The 24,949-nt window shown below is 42.8% G+C and overlaps 1 protein-coding gene across 3 annotated transcripts in view; it reads right to left on the bottom strand.

The window, feature by feature from the left end:
* usp9 (ubiquitin specific peptidase 9) overlaps window positions 1-24,949 on the bottom strand; it is a 353,775-nt gene that overhangs the window by 37,300 nt on the left and 291,526 nt on the right. For 2 of the 3 annotated variants that reach the window (XM_041210976.1, XM_041210975.1), the window contains 2 exons: window positions 23,773-23,998; window positions 5,697-5,826 (listed from right to left, as the gene is read on the bottom strand). In XM_041210976.1, coding sequence (XP_041066910.1) covers window positions 5,697-5,826; window positions 23,773-23,998 — 356 coding nt within the window. The remainder of the gene's footprint in view (window positions 1-5,696; window positions 5,827-23,772; window positions 23,999-24,949) is intronic. The other variant, XM_041210979.1, reaches the window with a different exon arrangement.

The raw sequence follows: 24,949 nt of genomic DNA, 5'->3' as shown, positions 1-24,949 counted from the left end.
GCTGAAGACTGGCATCTCTGATGCTGGGAACCTCCGGAGGTCGTCGAGATGGGTCATCCACTTGGCATTTCTGGCTGAAAGCAGCAGCAAATGCTTCAGCCGTATCTTTTGCACTGATGTGCTGGGCTCCCCCATCATTGAGGATGGGGACATTTGTGGAGCCTCCTCCTCCAGTGAGTTGGTTAATTGTCCATCATCATTCACAACTGGATGTGGTAAGACTGCAGAGCTTTGATCTCATCCGTTGGTTGTGGGATCGCTTAGCTTTGTCTATCACTGGCCGCTTATGCTGTTTGGCACGCAAGTAGTCCCATGTTCCAAGGGACTACTTCACCAAGTTGACACCTCATTTTTAGGTAAACCTGGTGCTGCTCCTGGCATTCCCTTCTGCACTCTTCACTGAACCAAGGTTGATCCCCTGGCTTGATGATAATGGTAGAGTGGGGGGGGATATGCCAGGCTATGAGGTTACAGATTGTGGTCGAGTACAATTCTGCTGCTGCTGATGGCCCACAGTGCCTCATGGATGCCCAGTCTTCAGTTGCTAGATCTGTTTGAAATCCCATTTAGCACGGGTAGTGCACAGTGGAGGGTATCCTCAATGTTAAGGTGGGACTTTGTCTCCATAACATCTGTGCGGTGGTCACTCCTACCAATACTGTCATGGACAGATGCATCTGCGACAGGTAGGTTGGTGAGGATGAGGTCAAGTGTGTTTTTCCCTATTGTTGGTTCCCTTACCATCTGCCACAGACTCAGTCTAGCAGCTGTGTCATTTAGGACTTGGTCAGCTCGGTCAGTAGTGGTGCTCCCGAGCCACTCTCGGTGATAGACATTGAAGTCCCCCACCCAGAGTACATTCTGCACCCTTGCCACCCTCAGTGCATCCTCCAAGTGGTGTTCAACATGGAGGAGCACTGATTCATCAGTAGAGGGAGGGCGGTACGTGGTAATCAGCAGGAGGTTTCCTTGCCATGTTTGACCTGATGCCATGAGACTTCATGGGGTCCAGAGCTGATGTTGAGGGCTCCCAGGGCAACTCCCTCCTGACCGTATACCAGTGTCGCCACCTCTGCTGGGTCTGTCCTGCCGGTGAGACAGGTCATACCCAGGGATGGTGATGGTGGTGTCTGGGCCATTATCTGTGAAGTATGATTCCGTGAGGATGATTATACAGGCTGTTGCATGACTAGTCTGTGAGACAGCTCTCCAATTTTGGCACTAGCCCCCAGCCGTTAGTAAGGAGAACTGCAGGGTCAACAGGGTTGAGTTTGCCGTTGTAATTTCCAATGCCTAGGTCGATGCTGGGTGGTCTGGCCGGTTTCATTCCTTTTCTGAGACTTTGTAGTGGTTTGTTACAACTAAGTGTAGGCCATTTCAGAGGGCATTTAAGAGTCAACCACTTACTGCGGATCTGGAGCCACATGTAGGCCAGACCAGGTAAGGACAGCAGATTTCCTTCTCTAAAGGGTATTAGTGAACCAGATGGGGTTTTTTTTGGACAATAAACAATGGTTTCGTGGTGATGATCATCATTAGACTTTTAATTCCAGATTTTTATTGAATTCAAATTCAAACCCAGGTCCCCAGAGCATTACCCTGGGTCTCTGGATTACTAGTCCAGCCATAATACCACTACACCATCACCTCCCCAGGGGCAGGAGGGTCAATAACCAAATGACACAAATTTAAGGTAATTAGTGAAAGGTTACGTGGCAATGTGAAGCAAAGTTTTTTTTTATATACACAGTGAGTTATGACCTGGAAGAGACAATCTGAGAATTTTTCAGATTTATCCTTGAACTCAGTTGAGTGTTCTGGTCATATTTTGTCATATTGCGTATAGCTGCTATAAAAAATTGTGGAAATTTTGTGTATGTTTCATCAATTTTAAAAATATCCCATCATAGGTCATTGGTCTCAGTACACTACAGTAAACTGTTGAGAGATGTAAGCATTTGGGGAGTCAAGCATTTTACCATTTCTTGTAGCGCAAAGGGTTAATTTTAAATATGTAAATAGAACAGTCTACATTAGTAATAAGATCACATGACAACAGTGCATGATGAGATACAGTTCTATTTGAGGCCTCATGTTAAGACTTATCCTGTATATAGTTAGAAGAATGTTTAATAAAAGGTGAAGTTTACCAACATCCGTGCCTCCAGCAGTCTCTATAAATCTTGACCAAGGACAACCGAAGCTAAGACCCACAAAGGTTTCTAAATGCCAATATCAACATTGTGCATGCACAGGTGAGAACTTTTCCACTTCTCACATTAGTTATCGAGTCATTTCTCAGGATAAGAAAATTAGATTGCAAGTCAAACAGTTTTGTACAGATATCCACGGAAGAATGAGTAGCCTAAACATATTTCACATTAAACTATTATAGTCAATATTTCATTGATCAAAAGGCCAGTATATTAGCTTACTGTACCAACAGTTTTATGAACATACTTTTTAAAAACTGCAATGTGTAATTGCATTTTATCCTTGCATTTAACTCATTCTTAAATTCTTCACATATTCATTAATTGTAACATAAAATGTAAACTCGAACAGCTCAACAAAACCAAAATTCTCCACTTAAATTCTGCTAATATTACAGTGCACATTAGCTTAGAATAATTACAACAGTTTCATTGAGGAGTTCCAGTCAGTTTGCAGTGCACCTTTGCCAAAAGTGAGTGTCATGGTGGATACAGATGATCAGGATGCTCAAAACCCTTTGTAGATAAAATTAGACAGATTTCAGGTTGACTGTAACGTCATTAACAAGAATCTGTATTGATACAGCACCTTTAATGCAGTAAAGATGCATGTCACAGCGGTGATTAACAAATTTGACAGATGATCAAAAACTTGGTCAAAGAGGTAGGTTTTAAGGGCCATCTCACATGGAAGTGAGGTAGCATTGTTTCGGAAACGAATCTAAAGTATACAGGATATGGTACTGAAGGTGCAGGTGGCAATAGTACAGCGATGAAAATTGGGCATGCACAAGAAGCCAGAATTGGAGGAAAGTTGTCAGGCTGCAGATGATGAGAGATAGGGAGGGGTAAAACTGTGGGGGAGATTTGAAAACAAGGTTTTAAAAGTAGAGGTGCTCCCTGGCTGAGAGCCAATGTAAGCAAGCAAGCTCAGGGGTGATGGATAAATGAGACTTGGGATGAGGGCAGAGTCTTGGATGAGCTCAAGTTTATGGAGGCTGAGAAGAGGTAAGTCAGATAAGAGAGCATTAGAACAGTAGAGTCTAGAGGTAACAAAGGCACTAATGAAGATTTTGGTAGATGAGCTGAAGGAGTGAAGAGGGAATGTTACAAAGGCAGAAGTAAGCTGTTATGTTGATGGAGCGGATATAGGTGTCAGAAGCTCAGGTGGTGGTCAAAGAGAGGGATAGAATTCTAAGTGTCTTCTGCCTCCTCAATATTTTATTGGAAGCAATTTCTGTTTGGACAAGGAGTGTGATAAATCAGAGGCATTGGAAAGGTCGAGGGGTAGTGGGAAGATGGAGCTGTATGTTATTATAGTATATGTGGAACCTGACATCTTTTTGGAACAGTAGATCCTTAGGGGACTCCAGAGGTAATGGTGCAACAATAGGAAGCTATTTCAAGTGATTGTCAGGATATGACTGGATTGATAGGAATGGGACCAGATGAGGGCAATGGAGCAGAGGTGCTGGGGGAAGATGGTATGGTAAATTGTGTCAAAGGCTGTAGACAGGTCAAGGAGGACAAGGCATGGTCACAGTTCTGTGGAAGGGTCATGAGGACTTGAAACGTCAACTCTTTTCTTTGCCGCCAATGCTGCCAGACCGGCTGAGTTTTTCCAGGTAATTCTGTTTTTGTTTTGGATTTCCAGCATCCGCAGTTTTTTGTTTTTATCTAAGGCATGGTCACAGTTGCGTAAGATGTGGTTTGTAACTTTCATGAGGGCTGTTTCAGTGTTGTGGTAGAGGAAAAAACCTGGGTTGGAGGGACTCAAACAGGAAAATGTGGGAATGATGGGCAAGGGTTTTGGAGGTGACATGACGTTCGAGGACTTAAGAAAGCAAGATTGGAGGCTAGCTTGCAAAGGCATAGGTGGGATCTTCTCAGCAGGAAGGGGCATGGAGGCAGGTTTTTAGCAGATGGTGACAGTACCTAAGGCAAGGAACTGTTAAGAGTCGCAGCTAACATGGAATATACAAAGGGAGGTTGGGCTGTCAGCAGTTAGGTCAAGGGAGGAGGTGGGTTTTATGGACAAGATGATCAACAGAAGGTGCATCAGTGATGGCTCCCAATCATCCTTAAAGTAATAAATTAAACTGGTGACTCAATTCATCCCTTGCATCCAAGGATTGTACTTGACACCCCACAGAGTTTTTCTTGGTATCATTACATTTGTGCCAGGATCCTCAGTTCTTCTGTCTTTGCTTTTAACTCAAGTCAAATGAGTGGTTTTCAAAAGTTAAGTGCCCCAACTGCATATGCATGAATTATAGTTAGGGAGAAAAAGGGGAAGAGAAAGCAAATCCCATGCACTCTAGCAATAAGGCAGCATTATCAACATGTTCTATAATACTAAGATAGGCAGAATAAAAAGAATGCCTAGTTTTAGTGATGTCTTCCAAGTTTAAAAAAAATAGAAGAATCCTTTGTATCAGTATAGGTCAAAGCTCTGTAGCTGAATTTGCAATGGATGACAGGCTGAAATGAGCTTTCAAAGAACTGGGCGAGGGACCAAAACCAGAAACAACTGTAATTACTTCAGAATAGGCAAGTCAGTACAATAAGCTGGCAGCATTTATTATTCCAGTGTCCTATTGGTGCCACTTTGCACTGCTCATTTTAAAAAATGAATGTAATGAAATATCTAAAACTGACAGAAGAAACTCATGTATAGCAGGGGTGGACATTTCAAAAGCCAGCTCATCAACTGAAAGAACAGAGGTGAACTGTCTTACTTGATCCTAGATCCATAACAAATTAAATCTCTACAAGGACTTGTCAGGCCCATGTTCCTTATTGGTCATCCAACACGTCCATCCTCTTGGTGCAACTCTTGAAAATACTGCATTAGACCACTGGATGAAAAATCAATCTGGTCACATTTTGTAGATTTTAAGAGCACATAAGTCTGCACCAATTACAGAAATACATGTCATTAATGACATTCAATATTAAAAGAATTACCAAGCTGTCTGCTCTATTGTAGAGGCATGTGCTCCAATAGAAATTTGATAGGGAAGGTAAAAGAGACAAGGAAGAAAGCTGATGAGCCCATCATGAACATTAACCCTGGCCAAAAGAGAACAGAGATAATCATAATGACAAAAGTTGAGAGCGCTGCTTTAAACCATAATCTGTGAAATAATAGTTGAGAGTGTGAAATATTCAAAACCATGTTATCTTCGGCCACTGATTCTCAGTAACTAAAACTGAGGCTAAGAGTTTTACAGCTGTTTCTATCATTTTTTTGAAATAAAGTTACTTTTGGAATAAGACAGGTAGATTTTATGGTAACAAAGGCCTGAATGATTGCAGCTTACAGCAAACTTTCAAAATGTTTTCTCTGTGCAACTTTGTGTATCTGAATAAAAATCTAATGTTCTGTATTCTAAATGAAAAATTATCCAAGTTGTTGCTTTAAGAATTACACTGTTAAAATGAAATCTAGTTATGAAATGAAGCCTTTAGTTATGTTCTTACCCAGATTGGCGTACATAACGAAGAGGTTGAAGTACTGTGTCAAGTGCCGCCCATGCTCAGATACTTCTCGTCGCAGTAGATTTAAAACAGCTCTGAGAAGGTGGTCACTTAGACTTAAATTATCAAAAGCCTGTTAAGCACAAATAGTTAGCAAAAAACAACCATTAGTCCAATTCACAATAATATACAAATATGGATTGAGTAGACACTTCTTTAAATATCATTATTGATATTTCTAAAGGCATCAAACTCTTTGCTGCAAAATGATTCACCTTACCTGAATTGTCAATATTGATGTGTGAGTTTCAACAATTGATTTAGCTAAATCATGCACTAAAAATGTTGGATTACCTATCTTCAATATGAACATTCTGCTTGAAGAAAGTTCAATCTGCACATGATTTATTTAACAACCTATGGGAAAATTAACTGCTGTATTGTCCCTTAAAAAACACCTTGCTTGGAAGAACTGTGAACCATGAGAAGGATAGTGATAGATTGCAAGAGGACACAAATGGTCTGGTGGAATGGGCAGTCACGAGGCAGATGAAAAGTGCAGTAAATCATGCTGTACAAGTTGACCTTTGAAGCCTTGAAAAACCCTTCCAAAAACAGATATTGACTTACATGTTGAGAATAAAATATGAACCACCAGTGTTGGTGTAGGTGGTCGCCATTTTTGAGGTGTGAAAAAAAATCATAAGCCATGTTGTACTGAATAAATGAATTCAACAAGGATATCATTAACCACACTCAAAACGTGTTTAAAACTAAATTAATTGTCCTTGGCATCCGACACACACAATTCATCAAGTCACTTTGGCTACGGCATCGTGAGGGTCCCACTTTGGATTCAACTTCAGTTTCAGAATCATCCCTCCACAACAAATCATCTGTCTTTTCAACCAGTGAATTGGATATTCCACCTTTATTGAACAATTTAATGACAGTTTGTGCATTAATAGCATCCCATGATTTGATGATAAAACCACAAAAAATCAAGCAGGGCAACACGCATTTTCTACTCTTGTTGAAAGCTTTTCTGCAAACAACCATATTCCATTTGGCACAAACATGATCCTTACATGGCTTTTTGAGACACACATCCAAAGGTTAAACCATAGATGTTAGATGCCTTGGTTTTACTGCAGTTTGGGTATTATTTCTTCACAGATGCCTATTGATCTCATCAGTTTTATGGGATCTGAACACATCCCACACCAAGTTGCATTCTTTACTTAGGTCATCGGACACCTACTCCACATATCATCAATCCACAACTTCACTCCGCCCTCATCCATCCAACCTTCGTCATGGGCATGTACAAAAGCTCCTGTTGGGAGCCTGATGATCGGCATAGTTTTACATTTGAAAATTACCATAGGCTTTAATTTCATTCTGTTGGACATGCAGGCTAGTACTATCATGAATGTTGTCTTCTCACATCCTGTGGTTTTCATTAGCACTGTTTTTGAACTTTTTCACCCCACAGTTCATTTGCTCAGCATATCAAAATTAATGGGTACTTTATCCATAATGCCGATGTGACATAGTAGGCTTTTCCTGTTGTCTGTTGAAGAATTGCTAGAAACTGGTAATTCTGTCAATGAGGTCTTTTGATAGTCTGAGTGATCCTGGTCTTCTGCTGCAAAACTAGGCATTTTCATTCCATAAAGCAGCGACACCAGCTAACTTTTGCTCTGAAGTCTTTGCTGGACTCGGTTTGTTTTGGCCCAATTAAGTGCATGTATATGCTATACATTTCTGGTGCACTGTAACATTGACAATTTTTGAGGACCCATTCTGATACATGCTTCTCAAAATCAGGCCAGTGGCTTGGTACCTGTTCTTCTGGCACATTTGGTCTTAGGATCATAGGAGCAGGAGTAGGCCATTCAGCCCCTCAAGCCTGCTCTGCCAATCAACTAGATCAGGGCTGATCATCTACATTATTGCCACTTTAACGCAATATCCCCATTTTCATTGATGTCATTAGTATCTAGAAATCAATGGATCTCTGTTTTGAACATACTCAATGACCTCTGGGGTAGAGAATTCCAAAGATTCATCACCCTCTGAGTGAAGAAATTCCTCATCTCAGCCCTAAATGGCTTGCACCTTATTCTGAGACTGTGTCCCTGATTCTAGACCCTCCAGCCTGGCGAAACATTCTTTCTGCAGCTACCTTTAAGAATTTTCTAAGTTTCAATGAGATCACCTCTAGTTCTTCTGAACTCTAGAGAATACAGGCCCAGTTGTATCAGTCTCTCCTCATAGGACAGTCCCGCCATCCTAAGAATTAAGTCTGGCAAACCTCTGCTGCACTCCCTCTATGGCAATAATACCCTTCCTCAGGTAAGGCGACCAAAACCATGCACATTACTTCAGGTGCAGTCTAACCAAGGTTTTATACAATTGAAGCAAGACATCTTTACTTCTGCACTCAAATCCTCTTGCAATAAAGGTCAATATAGCATTTGCCTTCCTAATTGGCTGAAGACTGGCATCTGTGATGCTGGCGAAGGCAGAGGTGGCTCATCCACTAAGCACTTCAGGCCGAAGATTGTTGCAAATGCTTCACCTTATCTTTTGCACAGATGTGAACTCTTCCATCATAACTGATTTTTGGAATGTTGCCTCTCTCAGACATCAAGAACTACATTACTAATAAATGATAGGAAAAGTCATATCATGTTAAGACCTTTCATTTCAGTACAGGGGTTATATCTGATGGAATCTTCACGGGGGAGACCTTTCCTGAACAGCAGGAAAGTGGCTTAATTGAAGGGGAGCATGTTTAAGAGTTCACAGGTTTTCCCAGATTATTACAGGATTAATTAGTTAACTGTAACAATGTCAATTGTTTCCTGTTCCAAAGCCTTGGTGACAAGCCATCTCACCAACTGATCTTCAATAAGCAATGCTATCTGGAATCTTTTAACAATGTCTTTTCTGAGTCAGTGGGAGCACTGAGGGAGGGGCCCAGCCAGTTTAAAAAGGAGAGAATCCTCAGCCAGTGCAGAGCACTGAGGGAGGAGCCGAAAAAGTATAAAATGCAACTGCAGTGTGAGAATCCAGAGCACCACATGAGGGGCCATCCAGCAGAAACACCAAAGGATTCTTGGCATTCTGATAAGAGTTTTTTAAATTATTTCATGGGATGTGGGCTTCACTGGCAAGGACAGTATCTGACACCTATCCCTAATTGAACCTGAGGTGGTGGTGAGCTGCTTTCTTGAACATCTGCAGTCCATGTGTAGGTGCACCCACAGTGGTTAAGAAGAGAGTTCCAGGATTTTGATCCAATGACAGTGAAAGAACAGTGATAAATTTCCAAGTCAGGATGGTGTGTGGCTTGGAGAGAAACTTGCAGCTGGTGGTGCCGCCTTGTCCTTCTAGGTGGTAGAAGTCGTGGATTTGAAAAGTGCTGTCGAAGGGGACTTGAAGTGCAGCAATGCAACTTGTATAGAGTGCACACTGCTGCCACTAAGAGTTGGTGGTGGAGGGAGTGAATGTTTAAGTTGGTGGAAGGGGTGCTGATCAAGCGGACTGCTTTGTCCTGGATGATGTTGAGCTTCTTGAATGTTGCTGGAGCTGCATTCATCCAGGCAAGCGGAGGGCATTCCATCACAGTCCTGACTTGTGCTTGTAGATGGTGGAGTCAGGCAGTGAGTTACTTGCCTCAGAATTCCCTCTGGCCTGTTCTTGTAATCACAGTAATTATATGGCTGTTCCAGTTAAGTTTCTGGTCAATGATAACCCCCAGGAAGTTGAAAGTGGGGAATTCAGTGATAGTAATGCCTTGACTGTCAAGGGGCGATGGTTAGATTCTCACTTGTTGGAGATGGTCATTGACTGACATTAAACATTAATTGGCAAGTAACATTAGCACCACACATCAGTCCAAGCCTGAATGTTGTCGAGGTCTTGCTGTCTCTGGACATGGGCTGCTTTAGTATGAAGAGTCGCGAATGGTACTGAACATAATGTAATAATCAACAAATATCCCTACTTTTGACCTTATGATAGAGGGATGGTCATTGATGAAGCAGCTGAAGATGATTTCGTTTAGGCCACTACCCTGACAACTCCTACAGCATTACCCTGGACTGAGATGATTGGCCTACAGCAATCACAACCACCCTTTGTGCTAGGTATGACTCCAATTAGTGAAGAGTTTTCCCCTGATTCACACTGGTTTCAATTTTGCCAAGGCTCCTTGATGCCACATTGGGTCAAATGCTGCCTTTAAGTCATGGGCAGTCACTCTCATCACCCCTCAAGTCAGCTCTTTTGTCCATGCTTGGGGCAAAGCTGTAATGAGGTCAGGAGCCGAGTGGCACTGCTGGAACCCAACATCGGCAACACTGATGTCACAGAGGTTGAGTAAATCCAATAAATGAACAGGAAGTAATTTCTTTGTTAAGAAATTCACAGAATTTGCTAAGAAGAATGTCAGCAACTCACTCCGTTATTTCATCAAGAATTCAATTATGTCAGAGGAAACTTGCAGGGCTGTAAGAAAAAGGCAGGAGTGTGGCACTAAGTGAATTGCTCTTGCAGAGAGCTGGTGCAGACAGGATGGGCAAATAGTCTCCTGTGTGTAGCCATTCAACGATTCTATGAAGCCAAGAAGGATGGGAAGTTCTCTGAGAGGGTGCGGAGATTTACCAGAATGGTTCCAAGGATCAGGGGTTTTAGTTACAAGGTTAGTTTGGAGAAGCTGGGGTTGTTCCCTTGGAGCAAAGAAGATTATGGGGAGATTTGCGAGAGGTGTACATGATTATGACAGATTTAAATATGATGGATATAAAAAAATCTGTTCCATTAGCTAATGGTACAAGGATAACGAGACACAGAATTAAGATTTAGGGAGAGATACAAGGGGAATCTGAACAAGTGTAATGAACTGGAACTATGAGGATGTTGGAAGTGGAGATGATTAAGATTTCAAAAGGAAATTGGAAAGAAACAAACTTGAAGGGCTACTGGGATACAATGGGAGAATGAGACAGACTGGATTGCAATACAGGGAGTCAGCATGGAAGCGATTGGCCACATGTCCTCTTTCAGTGCCATAAATGACGCTATATGAGAGGGCCTAAAGGAGTTCTGGGCTGGAGCAGCAGTGAAACAAGAGGCACTAACTGAGGTAAAAAGCAAGTTAAAGATAATATCAACAAAGGAAGGTGCTGATTGGTGACTAGCTGATGAACTTTTCTTTATAAGTCTTTAGTTTAATTTTGGAGGTTGAGCAGCAGCTGGTATCATTGTGTGCATCCGTGAGGCTAAGAGCTACGAGAATAACACATTTCTGTACGTGCTCACTCCGCAGCACAAGGGTGTACAGGCAGAGGGAATGGGTGACCCCCAGGCAGTCTAGGAGAACCATACAGGCAGTGTAGGAGCACCCCCACCTAAAGTACATCTCACTCTCTAATCAGTATTTATTCGAGTTAAGGTTTATATGGGCAGTGTGGCGTGAGCGAAGCCCAAGGCACGGCAAAATTAATGGCTCTTTATTTAAATACATGTAGTATTTGGAACAAAATAAATGAATTAACGGCACAAATACAGGTTAATGGGTACGATATTACAGCCAATATGGAGACGTGGTTACAAGGAGATAAAAGCTTAGAATTAAATATTCAGGGCTACGTGACATTTTGAAAGGCAAGAAGGAAAGGGTGGTGTGGTAGCTTTTAGTATGAGATGCCACAAGTAAGATAGCAAGAAATGGTCTTGGATTGGAAAATGTAGAATTCTATATGGGTGGAGGTAAGGGGAAGACAACACTGGCGGGAGTAGTCTATAGGCCCCCTAACAGGAGATATACTGTAGGGAACAGAATAAATCAGGAGATAATGAGGGCATATAAAAACGGTAGTATATTAATCATGGGTGACTTTAATCTTGATGTAGATTGGGAAAATCAAATTGGCAGAGGTAGCCATGAGCAAGAATTCATAAAATGTATTCGGGGCAGTTTCCTAGAACAATATGTTGTGGATCCAACCAGGGATCAGGCTATTTTAGATCTGGTAATGTGTAATTGGGTAGTTTTAATAAAAGGATCACAGAGTAAAAGATCCCCTAGGAAACACTGTCCATAACATGGTAGAATTGAACATTCAGTTTGAGGGTGAGAAACTTGGGTCAGAAACAGCTGTGCTAAACTTAAATGAGGGTAATTACAAAGGAATGAGGGCAGAGTTGACTGGGGTGGACTGGGAAAGGAGTTTAGCAGAAAATATGGCTGATGAACAATGGCAGACACTTAAGAAAATAGTTCATGATTCTCAACAAAGATATATCCCAGTGAAGGAGAAGGATTTAAGGAAGGGGATAAACCAACCATATTTAACCAGAACCAACCAGAAGTTAAGGATAGTATCAAATTGAAAGAAAAAACATACAATGTGGCAACGATTGTTGGTAAACCAGATGATTGGGAAAGTTTTAAAAACCAACAAAAGATGGTCAAAAAAAATAAGAGGGAGAAGATAAACTCTGAGGTCAAACTAGCAACTAATATGAAAAGGGACAGTAATAGCTTCTTTAAATATATAAAAAGGAAAAGAGGGGCCAAAGTGAACACAGGCCCCTGAGAGAATGAGGCTGTGAAATAATAATGGGGAAACCAGGAAATGGCAGAGGAGTTGAATAAATACTTTGCATCAGTCTTCAATGTAGAAGACACTAATAATATCCCAGAAATACTAAATAATCAAAGGGTAAAAGATGTGGAGGAAATAAATGCAATAACTATTACCTGAGAAAAAGTACTAGGGAAACTAATGGAGCTAAAGGCCAAGAAGTCCCATGGGACCTTGTGGGTTGCATCCTAGGGTATTAAAGGAAGTAGCGACAGAGATAGTGGATGCACTGGTAGCAATCTTCCAAGAATCCTTAGATTCTGGAAAAGTCCCAAAGAACTGGAAAACTGCCAAATGTAACGTCCTTATTCAAAAAAGGAAACACACAAAAAACAGGTAACAATAGGCCAGTTAGCTTAACATCTGTCACTGGGAAAATGTTAGAGTCTATGATAAAGGATGTAACAGCAGAGCATTTAGAAATACATAATATTAATTAAGCATGGCTTCATGAAGGGGAAATCATGCCTGACAAATTTATAATTCTTTGAGGTGGTAACAAGCAGGATAGTTAAAGGGGAACCAGTAGATGCAATATATTTGGATTTCCAAAAGGCATTCATTAAGATACCGCACATAGGATACTTAAGTGAAAAACCCATGGTGTTGGCAGTGGTATATTAGCATGGATAAAGGATTGGCTAACTAATAGAAGACAGAGTTGGGATAAGGGGGGCATTTTCAGGATGACAACTTGTAACTAGTGGAGTGCCACAGGGTTCAGTGCTGGGGCCACAGTTATTTACAATATATACTAATGACTTAGATGAGGGAAGTGAATGTGCCATTGCCAAGTTTGTGGATGACACAAAAATAAGTGGGAAGGCAAACAGTGAGGATGACACAAAGAGTCTGCAGAGAGATAGAGACAGGTTAAGTGAGTGGCCAAAAACTTGACAGATGGAATATAATGTGGGAAATGTGAGGTTATACACTTTGGCAGAAGAATAAAGGAGCTGAATATTATTTAAATAGAGAAAGACTGCAGCAAGCTGCAGCACAGAGAGATTTGGAGGTCCTCGTGCATGAATCACAAAAAGCTAGCATACAAGCAGGTAATAGGGATGGCAAATGGAATATTGGTCTTTATTTCAAAGGGAACGGAGTATAAAAATAGGGAAGTCTTGTTAAAACTATACAAGGTGCCAGTTGGACCACATCTAGAATACTGTGAACAGTTTTGGTCCCCTTATCTAAGGAAAGAAAAACTGGTGTTGGGCGCAGTCCAGAGAAGGTTCACTAAGTTGATCCCTTGTATGGAGGGATTTTCTTAGGAGGAGAGGTTGAGTAGGTTGGATCTGTACTCACTGGAGTTTAGAAGAGTGAGAGGTGACCTTATTGAAACATACAAGATTCTTAGGGGGCTTGCTGGACAGTCTAGGACCATAGGGCATAATCTCAAACTAAAGGGGTCGCCCATTTAGGACAGAGATAAGGAGGAATTTCTTCTCTCAAAGGGCAGTGAATCTGTGGAATTCTTTCCCGCAGAGGGCTGTAGAAGCTGGATCGTTCAGTATATTCAAGGCCAGAGACAGACAGATTTTTAATCAGTAAGGGAATCAAGGGTTATGGGGAAAAAGTAGATTTGAGGATTATCAAATCAGTCATGATCTCATTGAATGGTGAAGCGTCAATGGGCCAAATGGCCTACTTCTGCTCTTAACTCTTATGGCACCAGGGCTGGCTCAGCTGTAGCGGGGGAGTGGGGGGGTTGCAGCAGGAAGTTTGGGAAAGCAATGGTGATTTGGGGGGGGGGGGGGGGCGATGGCATAGTGATATTGTCACTGGATTAGTAATCAAGAGACCCAGGGTAACACTCTGGGGACCTGGGTTTGAATCCAACCATGGCAGAAAGTGAAATTTGAATTCAATAAAAATCTGGAATTAAAAGTCTAATGATGACAATGGAATCATAGTCAATTGTTGTTGCTGGTTCACTAATGCCCTAACTGGTCTGGCCTACATGTGACTCCAGACCCACAGCAACGTGGTTGACTGTTAAATGCCCTCTGAAATGGCCAAGCAAGCCATTCAGTTGTAAAAGACCGTTACAAAGTCACAAAAAAGGAATGAAACCCGACAGGCGACCTGGCATCAACCTAGGCGTCGGAAATGCTAATGGCAATCTCAGCCCTGACGACCCTGCAAAGTCCTCGTCACTAACATATGGGGGCTACTGCCAAAGTTGGAAGAGTTGTCTCACTGGCGAGTCATCCTCACCTTACAGATAATATCCCAGATGCCACCATCACCATCCTTGGGTATGTCCTGTCCCACCAGCACAGTGGCATACAGGGAGGGAGCTGCCCTGGAAGTCCTCAACATTGACTCTGGGCCCCATGAAGTTTCATGTCATCGGGTCAAACATGGGCAAGGAAACCTGCTGATTACCACATGCCACCCTCCCTCAGCTGATGAATGTGGAACACCATTTGGAGGATGCACTGAGGGTGGCAAAGGTGCAGAATGTACTCTGGGTGGGGAACTTCACTGTCCATCACCAAAAGTGGTTTGGTAGCACCGCTTGCTGGCCAAGTCCTTAAAGACAGAGCTGCTAGACTGGGTCTGCGGCAGGTGGTGAAAGAACCAACAAGAGGGAAAAACATTCTTGATCTTATCCTCACCAACCTACCTGCCACAGATGCATCAGCCCATGACAGTATCGGTAGGAGTGACCACCCCAGAGTCGTTGTGGAGACAAAGCCCCACCTCCACATTGAGGATACCCTCCATCGTGTTGTATGGCACTACCACCGTGCTAAACGGGATAGATTTCAAATCTAGCAATTCAAGACTGGGCATCCATGAGGCGCTGTGGGCCATCAGCAGCAGCAGAATTGTACTCGACCGCAATCCATAACCTCATGGCTCAGCATATTCCCCCACTCTACCATTACCATCAGGCCAGAGGATCAACCTTGGTTCAATGATGAGTGCAGGAAGGCATGCCAGCAGCAGCATCAGGCATACCTAAAAATGGGGTGTCAACCTGGTGAAGCTATAACACAGGAACACTTGTGTGCCAAACAGCATAAGCAGCAAGTGAAAGACAGAGCCAAGCGATCCCACAAACAACGGATCGGATTTAAGCTCTACAGTCCTGCCACATCCTGCCGTGAATGGTGGTAGACAATTAAACAACTGACTGGAGGAGGCGGCTCCACAAATCTCGCCATTCTCAATGATGAGGGAGCCGAGCACAACAGTGCAAAAGATAAGGCTGAAGCATTTGCCAGCATCTTCGGCGAGAAGTGCCGAGTGGATGATCCAACTCGGCCTCCACTGGAAATCCCCAGCACCAGAGATGCCAGTTTTCAGCCAATTCAATTCACTCCCTGTGATGTCAAGAAACAGCTGAAGGCAGTGGACACTGCAAAGGCTACAGGCCCTGACAATATTCCGGCAATAGTGCTGAAGACTTGTGCTCCAGAACTTGCTGCGCCCCAAGCCAAGCTGTTCCAGTACAGCTACACCAGCATCTACGCGGCGATGTGGAAAATTGCCCAGGTATATCTTGTACATAAAGCAGGACAACTCCAACCTGGCCAATTACCGCCCCATCAATCTACTCTCGATGATCAGTAAAGTAATGGAAGGAGTCATCAACAATGCTATCAAACAGCACTTGCTTAGCAATAACCTGCCCAATGATGCCCTGTTTAGATTCTGCCAGGGCCATTTAGCTCCTGACCTCATTATAGCCTTGGTTCAAACATGAATGACAGAGCTGAACTCTTGAGGTGAAGTGAGAGTGACTGCACTTGACATCAAGGCCACATTTGACCGAGTATGGCATCAAGGGGCCCTATCAAAACTGGAGTCAATAGGAATCAGAGGGAAAACTCTCCGCTGGTTGGAGTCATACCTAACACAAAGGAAGATGGTTTTGGATATTGGAGGTCAGTCATCACAGCTCCAGGACATCACTGGGGTTCCTCAGGGTACTGTCCTTGGCCCAACCATCTTCAGCTGCTTCATCAATGACCTTCCTTCCACCATGAAGTCAGACGAAGGGATGTTTGCTGATGATTGCACAGCACAACGTCCAGCACCATTCCCTACTCAGATGCTGAAGCAGTCCATGTGCAAATGCAGCAAGCCCTGGACAATATCCAGGCTTGGGCTGACAAGTAGCAAGTAACATTCATTCACACAAGTGTCAGGCAATGACCATCTCCACCAAGAGAAAATCTAACCATCATCCCTTGACGTGCAAAGGCACTATCATCACTGAATTCCCCCACTATCAACATCCTGGGGTGGGGGGGGTGGGTGGGTGGGTGGTGGTTACCATTGACCAGAAACTGAACTGGGCTTGCCATATAAACACTGTGGATACACGGGTAGGTCAGAGGCTCAGAATCGTGCGATGAGTAACCCATGTCCTGACTCCCCAGAGCCTGTTCACCAGCTAGGCACAAGTCAGGCGTGTGATGGAATACCCCCCACATGCGGTTCCCACAACACTCAAGACGCTTAACACGGTCTAGGACAAAGCAGCCTGCTGGATGTGCACCACATCCACAAACATTCACTCCCTCCGCCATCGATGCACAGTAGCAGCAGTGTGCACCATCTACAAGATGCTCTGCAGGAATTCACCAAGGCTCCTTAGAGAGCACCTTCCAAACCCACAACCATTGCCATCTATAGGAATAAGGGCAGCATATAGACAGAAACATCACCACCTGGAAGCTCCTCTCCAAGTCACTCACCATCCTAACTTGGAAATATATCGCTGTTCCTTCACTGTCGCTAGGTCAAAATCCAGGAATTCCCTCACTAACAGCACTGTGGGTGCACCTACACCACATATGAATTGCAATGGTTCAAGGCAGTTCACCATCTTCTCAAGGGCAACTAGGGATGGGCAATGAATGCTGGTCTAGTCAGCGACTCCCACATCCTATGAATGAATTTTTAAAAAAATGCTATAGTTATGGTAACATATAGATGTTTCTGTGGCTGAGAGAGAATCCAGAATGGTATCTTGCCTTCATAGTCCCAGGGGCAAGGGGGGTGGGGGGGCAGGTGGAGGGTGATTAGCCTGAGGTCATGCTCCATATCAGTATCAATAAAATATAAAACAAGTGGTATGAGGCACTGCTAGGGAGGAGACTAGCAAGTAGGGCTGCAAAAGGTAGTAAGCTCCAGATTATTCCCCATGCTACATGCTAGTGAGTATAGAAAGAAGAAAATAGGGCAGCTAAATTCATCTCTGGAGAGGTGGTGCAAGAGGCTTGATTCTTGGAAGATTGCGGCAATGGTTCTGGGGAGGCAAGACCTTGAGGCGCCAAACAGGTGGCGCCTCAACAGGGCAGGGACCGTGTCCTTGTGGGCAGCTTGCCAAGTGCTGTTTGGGAACATTTAAACTAAATTGCCAGTGGAATGGGAACCAGGAGTAGCATCAGGAGAGAGAAGCAAAGTCCACGAAGGATTGGGAGAAGCACTTAGCTGGAGTAAGAAATACTAAGGTATTAGATGGGTCAAAGAAAGAGGAAATGCAATTAAGGTTTAAATTCGGTTTACTATGCATGTACGTAAACTCACACATATCATAAGGTCAGCCAGAAGTGGGATGTCCACTGATGATTGTAGTGTTCAGTTTATTTGTTAATTCCTCACAATGAAGCTGATACCTGCGTGCAGCTATATGCAGACAACATTGCACTTTTGGCTGATACGTGGCAAGAAACATTCAAGCCGCACAAGTGCCAGGCAATGAGTGTCTCAAATGAGAGAGCCAAACCAGCTCTCCTTGACGTTCAAAAGCATTGGCATTGCTGAATTCCACACTATCAACATCCTTGGGGTTACCAATGGATCAGCTACATAAGTACTGTGGCTACAAGAGCAAGCCAGAAGTTTGACTTGCTGCGGTGAGTGTCTCATCTCCTCCTCACTCCCCACTTGCCTGGAGTAGTGCCACTCCAACAACACTCAAAAAGCTCGACACCACCAAACAATAGCAGCCTGCATTTATATAGCACCTTTAATGTAACAAAATGCCACCAAGGCCTTAACAAACAAAACTGACACTCAGCCACGTGATATTTTAAGGCAGATGACCGAAAGCTTGGTCCAACAGGTAGGTTTTAAGGAATGTCTTGAAGAAGGAAAGCAAGGTTGAGAGATGGAGGAGTTAAGGGATTGAATTCCAGGGTTCAGGGCTCAAGCAGTTGGAGGCATAGCCACCGATGATAGTGATTAAAATCAGGGATGCTCAAGGTGAGAATTACAGGGGCACAGAGAGCTCTGGGGGTTGTGGACTGGAGGGGGTTAGAAAGCCATGGAGGAGCAAGGCCATGGAGGGATTTCAATATAAGGATAAGAAATTAAAAACAACGGCATTGCTTAACCAGGAGCCACTGTCAGTCAATGAGTACAGGAATGATAGATGAGTGGCTGTTGGTGTGAGTTAGGCCTCAGGTAGCAGAGTTTTGGATCCTGAATAGCAGGGTTTCAAGGATGGCGACTGTCTGCCGATGGACTGCGACTACCCTGGATTGGTGAGCTTTTCAAAATATCTCCATTCTCCTCAATCCACCATCAATGTCTGGTGCAGGCAGTGGTTTGGGGGACAAACTAGATTGCTAATTTTAAATGTACCTGTGCTGGGGAGGGTGCATGAAGGCTTGAGACTATTTTCCATCTTTATTCTATTTTGGCTGTGATGTCCATGCTGCACTGTAGTGACATAGATTGTTATGTTGATGTAATTCTTTTTTCTTTTGATTTAGCTTAAGCAATTGTACCCGCATCAAATTTCCAAACACAGTGGTCCCAGCAATGATCCTTGTAGAACACCACTTTCAACCTAGTGCTACTCTGAATGCTCAAAAGTATTGAACATTGAGAATTTCAAGCCCAGAGGTTAGAAAGTGGGATGCCACTTTAGAATTTAGTGCTTTAGAATAGCCAGGCTTGGAGGTAATAAAGGCACGGGTGAGAGTTTCGACATTGAAGCAAGGGCAGAGTTCTGTGATGTTGCAGAGGAGGAAAAAATGGTGTTGCTGAAGGTATGGATAATGTGGTAGGAAGTTCATCCCTAGGTTAATTACATATGATCACATACAATGTATGGCACAGAAACAGGCCATTTTGCCCAAGCAGCTCATGCTGGTGTACATGCTCCACTCGAGCCTCCTCCTATTTTTCCTCATATCGGTCAATGTAACCCTCTATCCCTTTCTCCTTCATAATCTTGTCTAGCTTTTCCTTAAATGCACCTATACTGTTTGCTTCAATCACTCCCTGTGGCAACAAGATCCACGTTCTCAAGATTCTTTGGGTGAATAAGTTTCTTCTGATTTCCTCATTGGATTGTTTTGTGACTATCTCACAATGATGGCCTCGAGTTTGCTCTTCCCCACAAGTGGAAACATTCTCTCTGTATCCACGCTATCAAAACTTTTCATAATTTTAAAGACTTCTACTAGGTCACTCCTCAGCTGGTTTTTAACAAAAAACAGACACAGACTGTTCATCTTGTCCTGATATGTATACTACATATTTCTGGTATCATCCTTGTAAGTCTTCTTTGCACCCTTTCCAATGCATCTATATCCTTTTAATAAAATGGCGACCAGAACTACACACACTTTTCTAAGTGTGGTCTAACCAAGGTTTGATAGCAATTTATCATTACTTCCCTACTTGCGATTCTAACTGTCGAGAAATAAAACCTTGAGCTTGCTTTTTTTAAATGGCTGAACCAACCAATGGTGCAACTTTTAGTTAAAAACAAAAAACTGCGGATGCTGGAAATCCAAAACAAAAACAGAATTACCAGGAAAAACTCAGCAGGTCTGGCAGTATCGGCGGAGAAGAAAAGAGTTGACGTTTCAAGTCCTCATGACCCTTCAACAGAACTGAGATGCTGCCAGACCTGCTGAGTTTTTCCAGGTAATTCTGTTTTTGTTGTGCAACTTTTAGTGTCTGGTGCATTTGTACTCCGAGGTTCCTTTATTCCTCTAATCCACCTAGATCTGCACCTTCCAACAAGTGACCTCTTTATTCTTCCTACCAAAATATACCTGTAGATTTATCTGCCTTGAACTTAATTTGCCAATTATTTGCCCATTCTGCAAGTTTATTAATGTCCTCCTATCACTTGTTGTCATCCTCCTCAACATTGGCTGTCCCCTCAGTTTGGTGTCATTCACAAATTTAGAAACTGTTTTTGATTCTAAAGTGAAAATTGTTGAAAAGCAGTAATCCCAGCACTGATCCTTGTAGAACACTACTTCCCAACTTATGCCACTCTGAGTAACTACCTTTACTCCCACTCTGTGCTTTCCACCTTAAAGCTAACTTGCAATCCATTTTGCCACACATTCCCTGACTCCACATTCTCTGACCGTATTGATGAGCGTATTATTGGGCAACTCACTGAATGCCTTTTGAAAACCCAGATAAATTACATCCACTGCATTACCATTATCTACACTCTCTTGTTACCTCATTGAAACATTCAATAAGGATGGTCAAACTAGATGTTCCCTTTTGAAATCCATGTTGACTATTCATTATTATAGTTTTCTTTTCTGGATATTCCACTCTCTCTTTTGGAAGGGATTCCATTATTTTTTCTACCACTGATGTTAGGTTGACTGGTGCATAATTCCTTGACATGTTCTGTCCTGCTTCTTAAATGTAGGAATTATATTAGATATCCACCAATCCTCTAGCACTATACCTTTTTCAAACAACATCAAAGTTGTGAGCAATCTGCTTCAGCCTCAGACAGTTGCCAGGAGAAAGATGGAGTCAATAACTAGAGATCCAAGTGTGTTGCTGTGTCTAAAGACAATGGCTTTTGTCTAGCCAATATTTAATTGCAGGAAATTTCTGCTTAGCCAGCACTGGATGCCAGACAACCAGTCTGACAGTTTTGAGACAGTGGATGGGTCGAAAGAGATGGGGCTGAGGTAGAGCTGGATTCCGTCAGCATACTTGTGGAAACTGATGCTATGTTTTCAGATGATGTCATTGAGGGGCAGCATGTTGATGGGAAAAAGGAAGGGGCCAAGGATTGGTCCTTGGGGGACAGAAGTATGGTGTAGGAGTGGGAATAGAAGCCATTTTGTAGATTATTCTCCTGCTGCGACTGGATAGATAAGAATGGAACCAGGTGAGTGAAGTCCCACCCAGCTGGATGACAGTGGATAGGTCCCTGCCAACTCCAACATGATGCCACCACCAAACACATCTTACCCTCACTCCACTGTCAGCATTCCGTAGGGGCCATTCCCTCCAGGACACCCTGGTTCACTCCTCCAACTCTTCATCCCCTTTCCATGCAATCACAGATTGCAATCACTTGCCTCTTTACCTCCTCCCTCCTCACCATCCAAGGGCCCAAACACTCCTTTCAGGTGCTTCACTTTGGTCTACTGCATTCACTGCTCCCAATGCCGTCTTCTCTACACTGGGGAGACTAAACTCAGACTGGGTGACTGCTTTACAGGACACCTTTGGTCTGTCTGCAAGCACGATTCAGACCTTCCTGTCGCTTTTCATTTCAACACACCATCCTGCTCTCAGGCCCAGATGTCCATCGTTGGCCTGCTACAAAGTTCCTGTGTAGTCCAACATAAACTGGAGGAACAGCACCTCATCTTCTGATTAGGCGCTTTACAGCCTTTCGGACTTAACATTGAGTTCAACAACTTCAGACCATGAACGCTCTCCTCCATCTTCACTCCTTTTTAAAAATTTACTTTTATTGTTTATCTGCTTATTTTTATTTATTTTCATTTTTATTCCTTGTTTTATCCTCTTTTTAATATTTTTTCTACCCTTTTTCTCCCAACCACTGCCCCTCCCCATCCCACCACCAATAGGGCCATCTGTTACTTGTTCCCTGTTGACCGTTCAGAATGTTGACCTTTGTTCTACGATTAACATATTTTGCTTTCTTACCTTGATGCCAATATCAGCACCTTCTTCAGCCTTTACCACTACCATTAACACTCCCCTCGTCTTTTTGTCCATGACATCTTTGTCAATCTCTCCTAAGCCCTCATCTATCTCTGGCCTTCTATCCAGTTTCACCCCCCTTAAACAGTATAAATTTAATCACATTTTTACTTCTATTTAGCTCTGAAGAAGGTTCATATGGACTCAAAACTTTAACTCTTCCTCTCTCCACAGATGTGTCAGGCCTGCTTAGATTTTCCAGCATTGTCTGTTTTATTTCAGATTTCCAGCATCTGCAGTATTGTATTTTATCTTAGTCCCTTCAAAATTTAAAATAGAACTATGGCTCTACGTAACAGGCCTACAGACATTTGAAATGCAATGGTGGGAGATGGGAAGAGAGGAATGAAATTTTCCTTCAAGTGAAAACATCGGAATGCGCTCGGTAGGCCGTTTTTCAACTGTTAAGAAATTCTAGACTTTTCTGTCCTGGAAGAAGCAAACTACTGTTAATTGAAAGAATATTTTCAGAAAAAATGTTAGATAATATACCATAGGGGTATGGTAACATAGTGCTTATGTTTCTGGGCTGCAATCCAGAGGCCTGGACTAATAATCAAATTCCATCATGACAGCTGGGGAACTTAAATTCAATTAAATACATGTGGAATAAAAAGCTTATATGAGTAATGGTAAGCATGAAAGTACCCGATTGTCATCGAAACCCATCTGGGTCTCCCATTACCTTCAGAGGAAGAAGATTGGCCTCTTTATCTGATCTGGCCTACATGACTCTAGATTTGCAGCAGAACGGCTGACTCTTAACTGCCCTCAGAAATTACCTAGCAATGCACTCAGTGGTTTTCAAGAATGCAGCTCACTGCCGCCTTCTAAAGAGCAAGTAGGGACAGGCAATAAAAGCTGGCTTTGTAACATTTATCCACACTGAAATTTATCTTTGCCCACTTAATCCATCAATATCTCTGTGATTTTACACTTCCATCTACACTGCCAACAACGCTGTCCATGTTTGTGTCATTGGCAAACTTGGATATGTGGCTTTCCATCTCACCATCTAAGTCAACTAATAAGTAGTGAACAGCTAAAGCTCCAACATTAATAGTCACATCCTGCTAATTAGAGTGCATGCCCTTGATCCCTACGCTATGTCTCATGCGGCTCAGCCAATTATTTAATTATATAAATACCGCAATAGTAGTTATCAGTAATGTTATGATACAAGATAGCAGATGATACTAACATAGGTAAAAGAAAAGGAAAAACTGCAGATGATGGAACTCAAAGAAAATAAAATTCTGGTTATAATAGTAGTTCATTTAGCATCTATAAAGATAAAGGACAGATTATACCACTGCAGGTGTGAACCCTTGATAAGACTCAAGGCTAACAATCAAAACAATTAAAATGCTTTCCCTGCAAAATAATTGTGCAACAAAACTGAGATAACAGGTGTTTTGCCATCTCATGAATGTTCTTACCTGAGTGGAAGGTCCTGGGGATGCAAAAGGGGAAGGGCATGGTCCATCTTGCAATGAGAAATGTGCAATAAATACAATGAGCTTAGCAAAAGCACTCCTCACTTCTGTGCTAGGGCATTCCAAAAGGTACTCGGAGAAACGATTCGGATAGGCAAAAAGAACATTGTGTGCAAACCAACAGCGTACATTCTTGCTGTGACGGAGCAGGATACACAATGCATCATACCTGTTGGGGAAAGAAAACGACTTTATTCAAGTACGGTGTACAATGTAGATTAGAGCCTAAAATTGTAAAGTCAAAATGGTAAAGTTGTTCTCACAGGAAGTAATGGCATTGCTTAGCCATATAGGTGCCGGATGCAATTCCTCGTCTGTTAATTTAACTGAGGCATTATGTGGTTTATTGCTCAGATTTAGGTTCAGGAGCTGGGGTGTGGAAGAAAAAATGTTCCTGTTTGATTGCTGCCCAGGAAACCTTTGGAAAAAACTTCTGTGGACTTCATGGGAGGGGATGATGGAGGATGGACCAGGATTCACTTCTCCCTCTACATTGGAGAGGCCAAACGCAAACTGGGTGACTGCTTTGCGGAATGCCTTCGGTCTGTCCGCAAGTATGAGCCAGACCTTCCTGTCGCTTGCCATTTCAACAAACCACCCTGCTCTCATGCCCACGTCTGTCCTTGGCCTGCTGCAATGTTCCAGTGAAGCTCAATGCAAACTGGAGGAACAGCGCCTCATCTTCTGATTAGGCACTTTGCAGCCTTTCAGACTTAACATTGAGCTCAACAGCTCGAGATCATGAACTTTTTCCTCCATCCTCATCACTTTTTGATCCCTTTTCAATACTTATTTTTAATTTTTTATATATATATTTTTTCCCCACCTATTTCTATTATTATTTTTAAATGTATTTCCATTCATTGTTTTATCCCCACCTTTTAGCCTATTTTGATCTTTTCTTCCCACACTGACCACTCCCCTCACCCCACCCCCCACTAGGGCCATCTGTCACTTGCTCACACTTTCTACTCTTAATGTCACCATTAGCACCTCCTTTAGCCAGTATCACCACCATCAACAACCCTTCGACCTTTTGTTTATGACATCTTTAGCAATCTCTCCTTTGCCACCACCTATCAATGGCCTTCTCCCACCCCCCGTAAACAGTATATATTTC

The sequence above is a fragment of the Carcharodon carcharias genome, chromosome 18 (genome assembly GCF_017639515.1).
Source record: "Carcharodon carcharias isolate sCarCar2 chromosome 18, sCarCar2.pri, whole genome shotgun sequence".
Classification (NCBI taxonomy): Eukaryota; Metazoa; Chordata; class Chondrichthyes; order Lamniformes; family Lamnidae; genus Carcharodon; species Carcharodon carcharias.
This window is presented reverse-complemented; position numbering and strand designations above follow the sequence as displayed.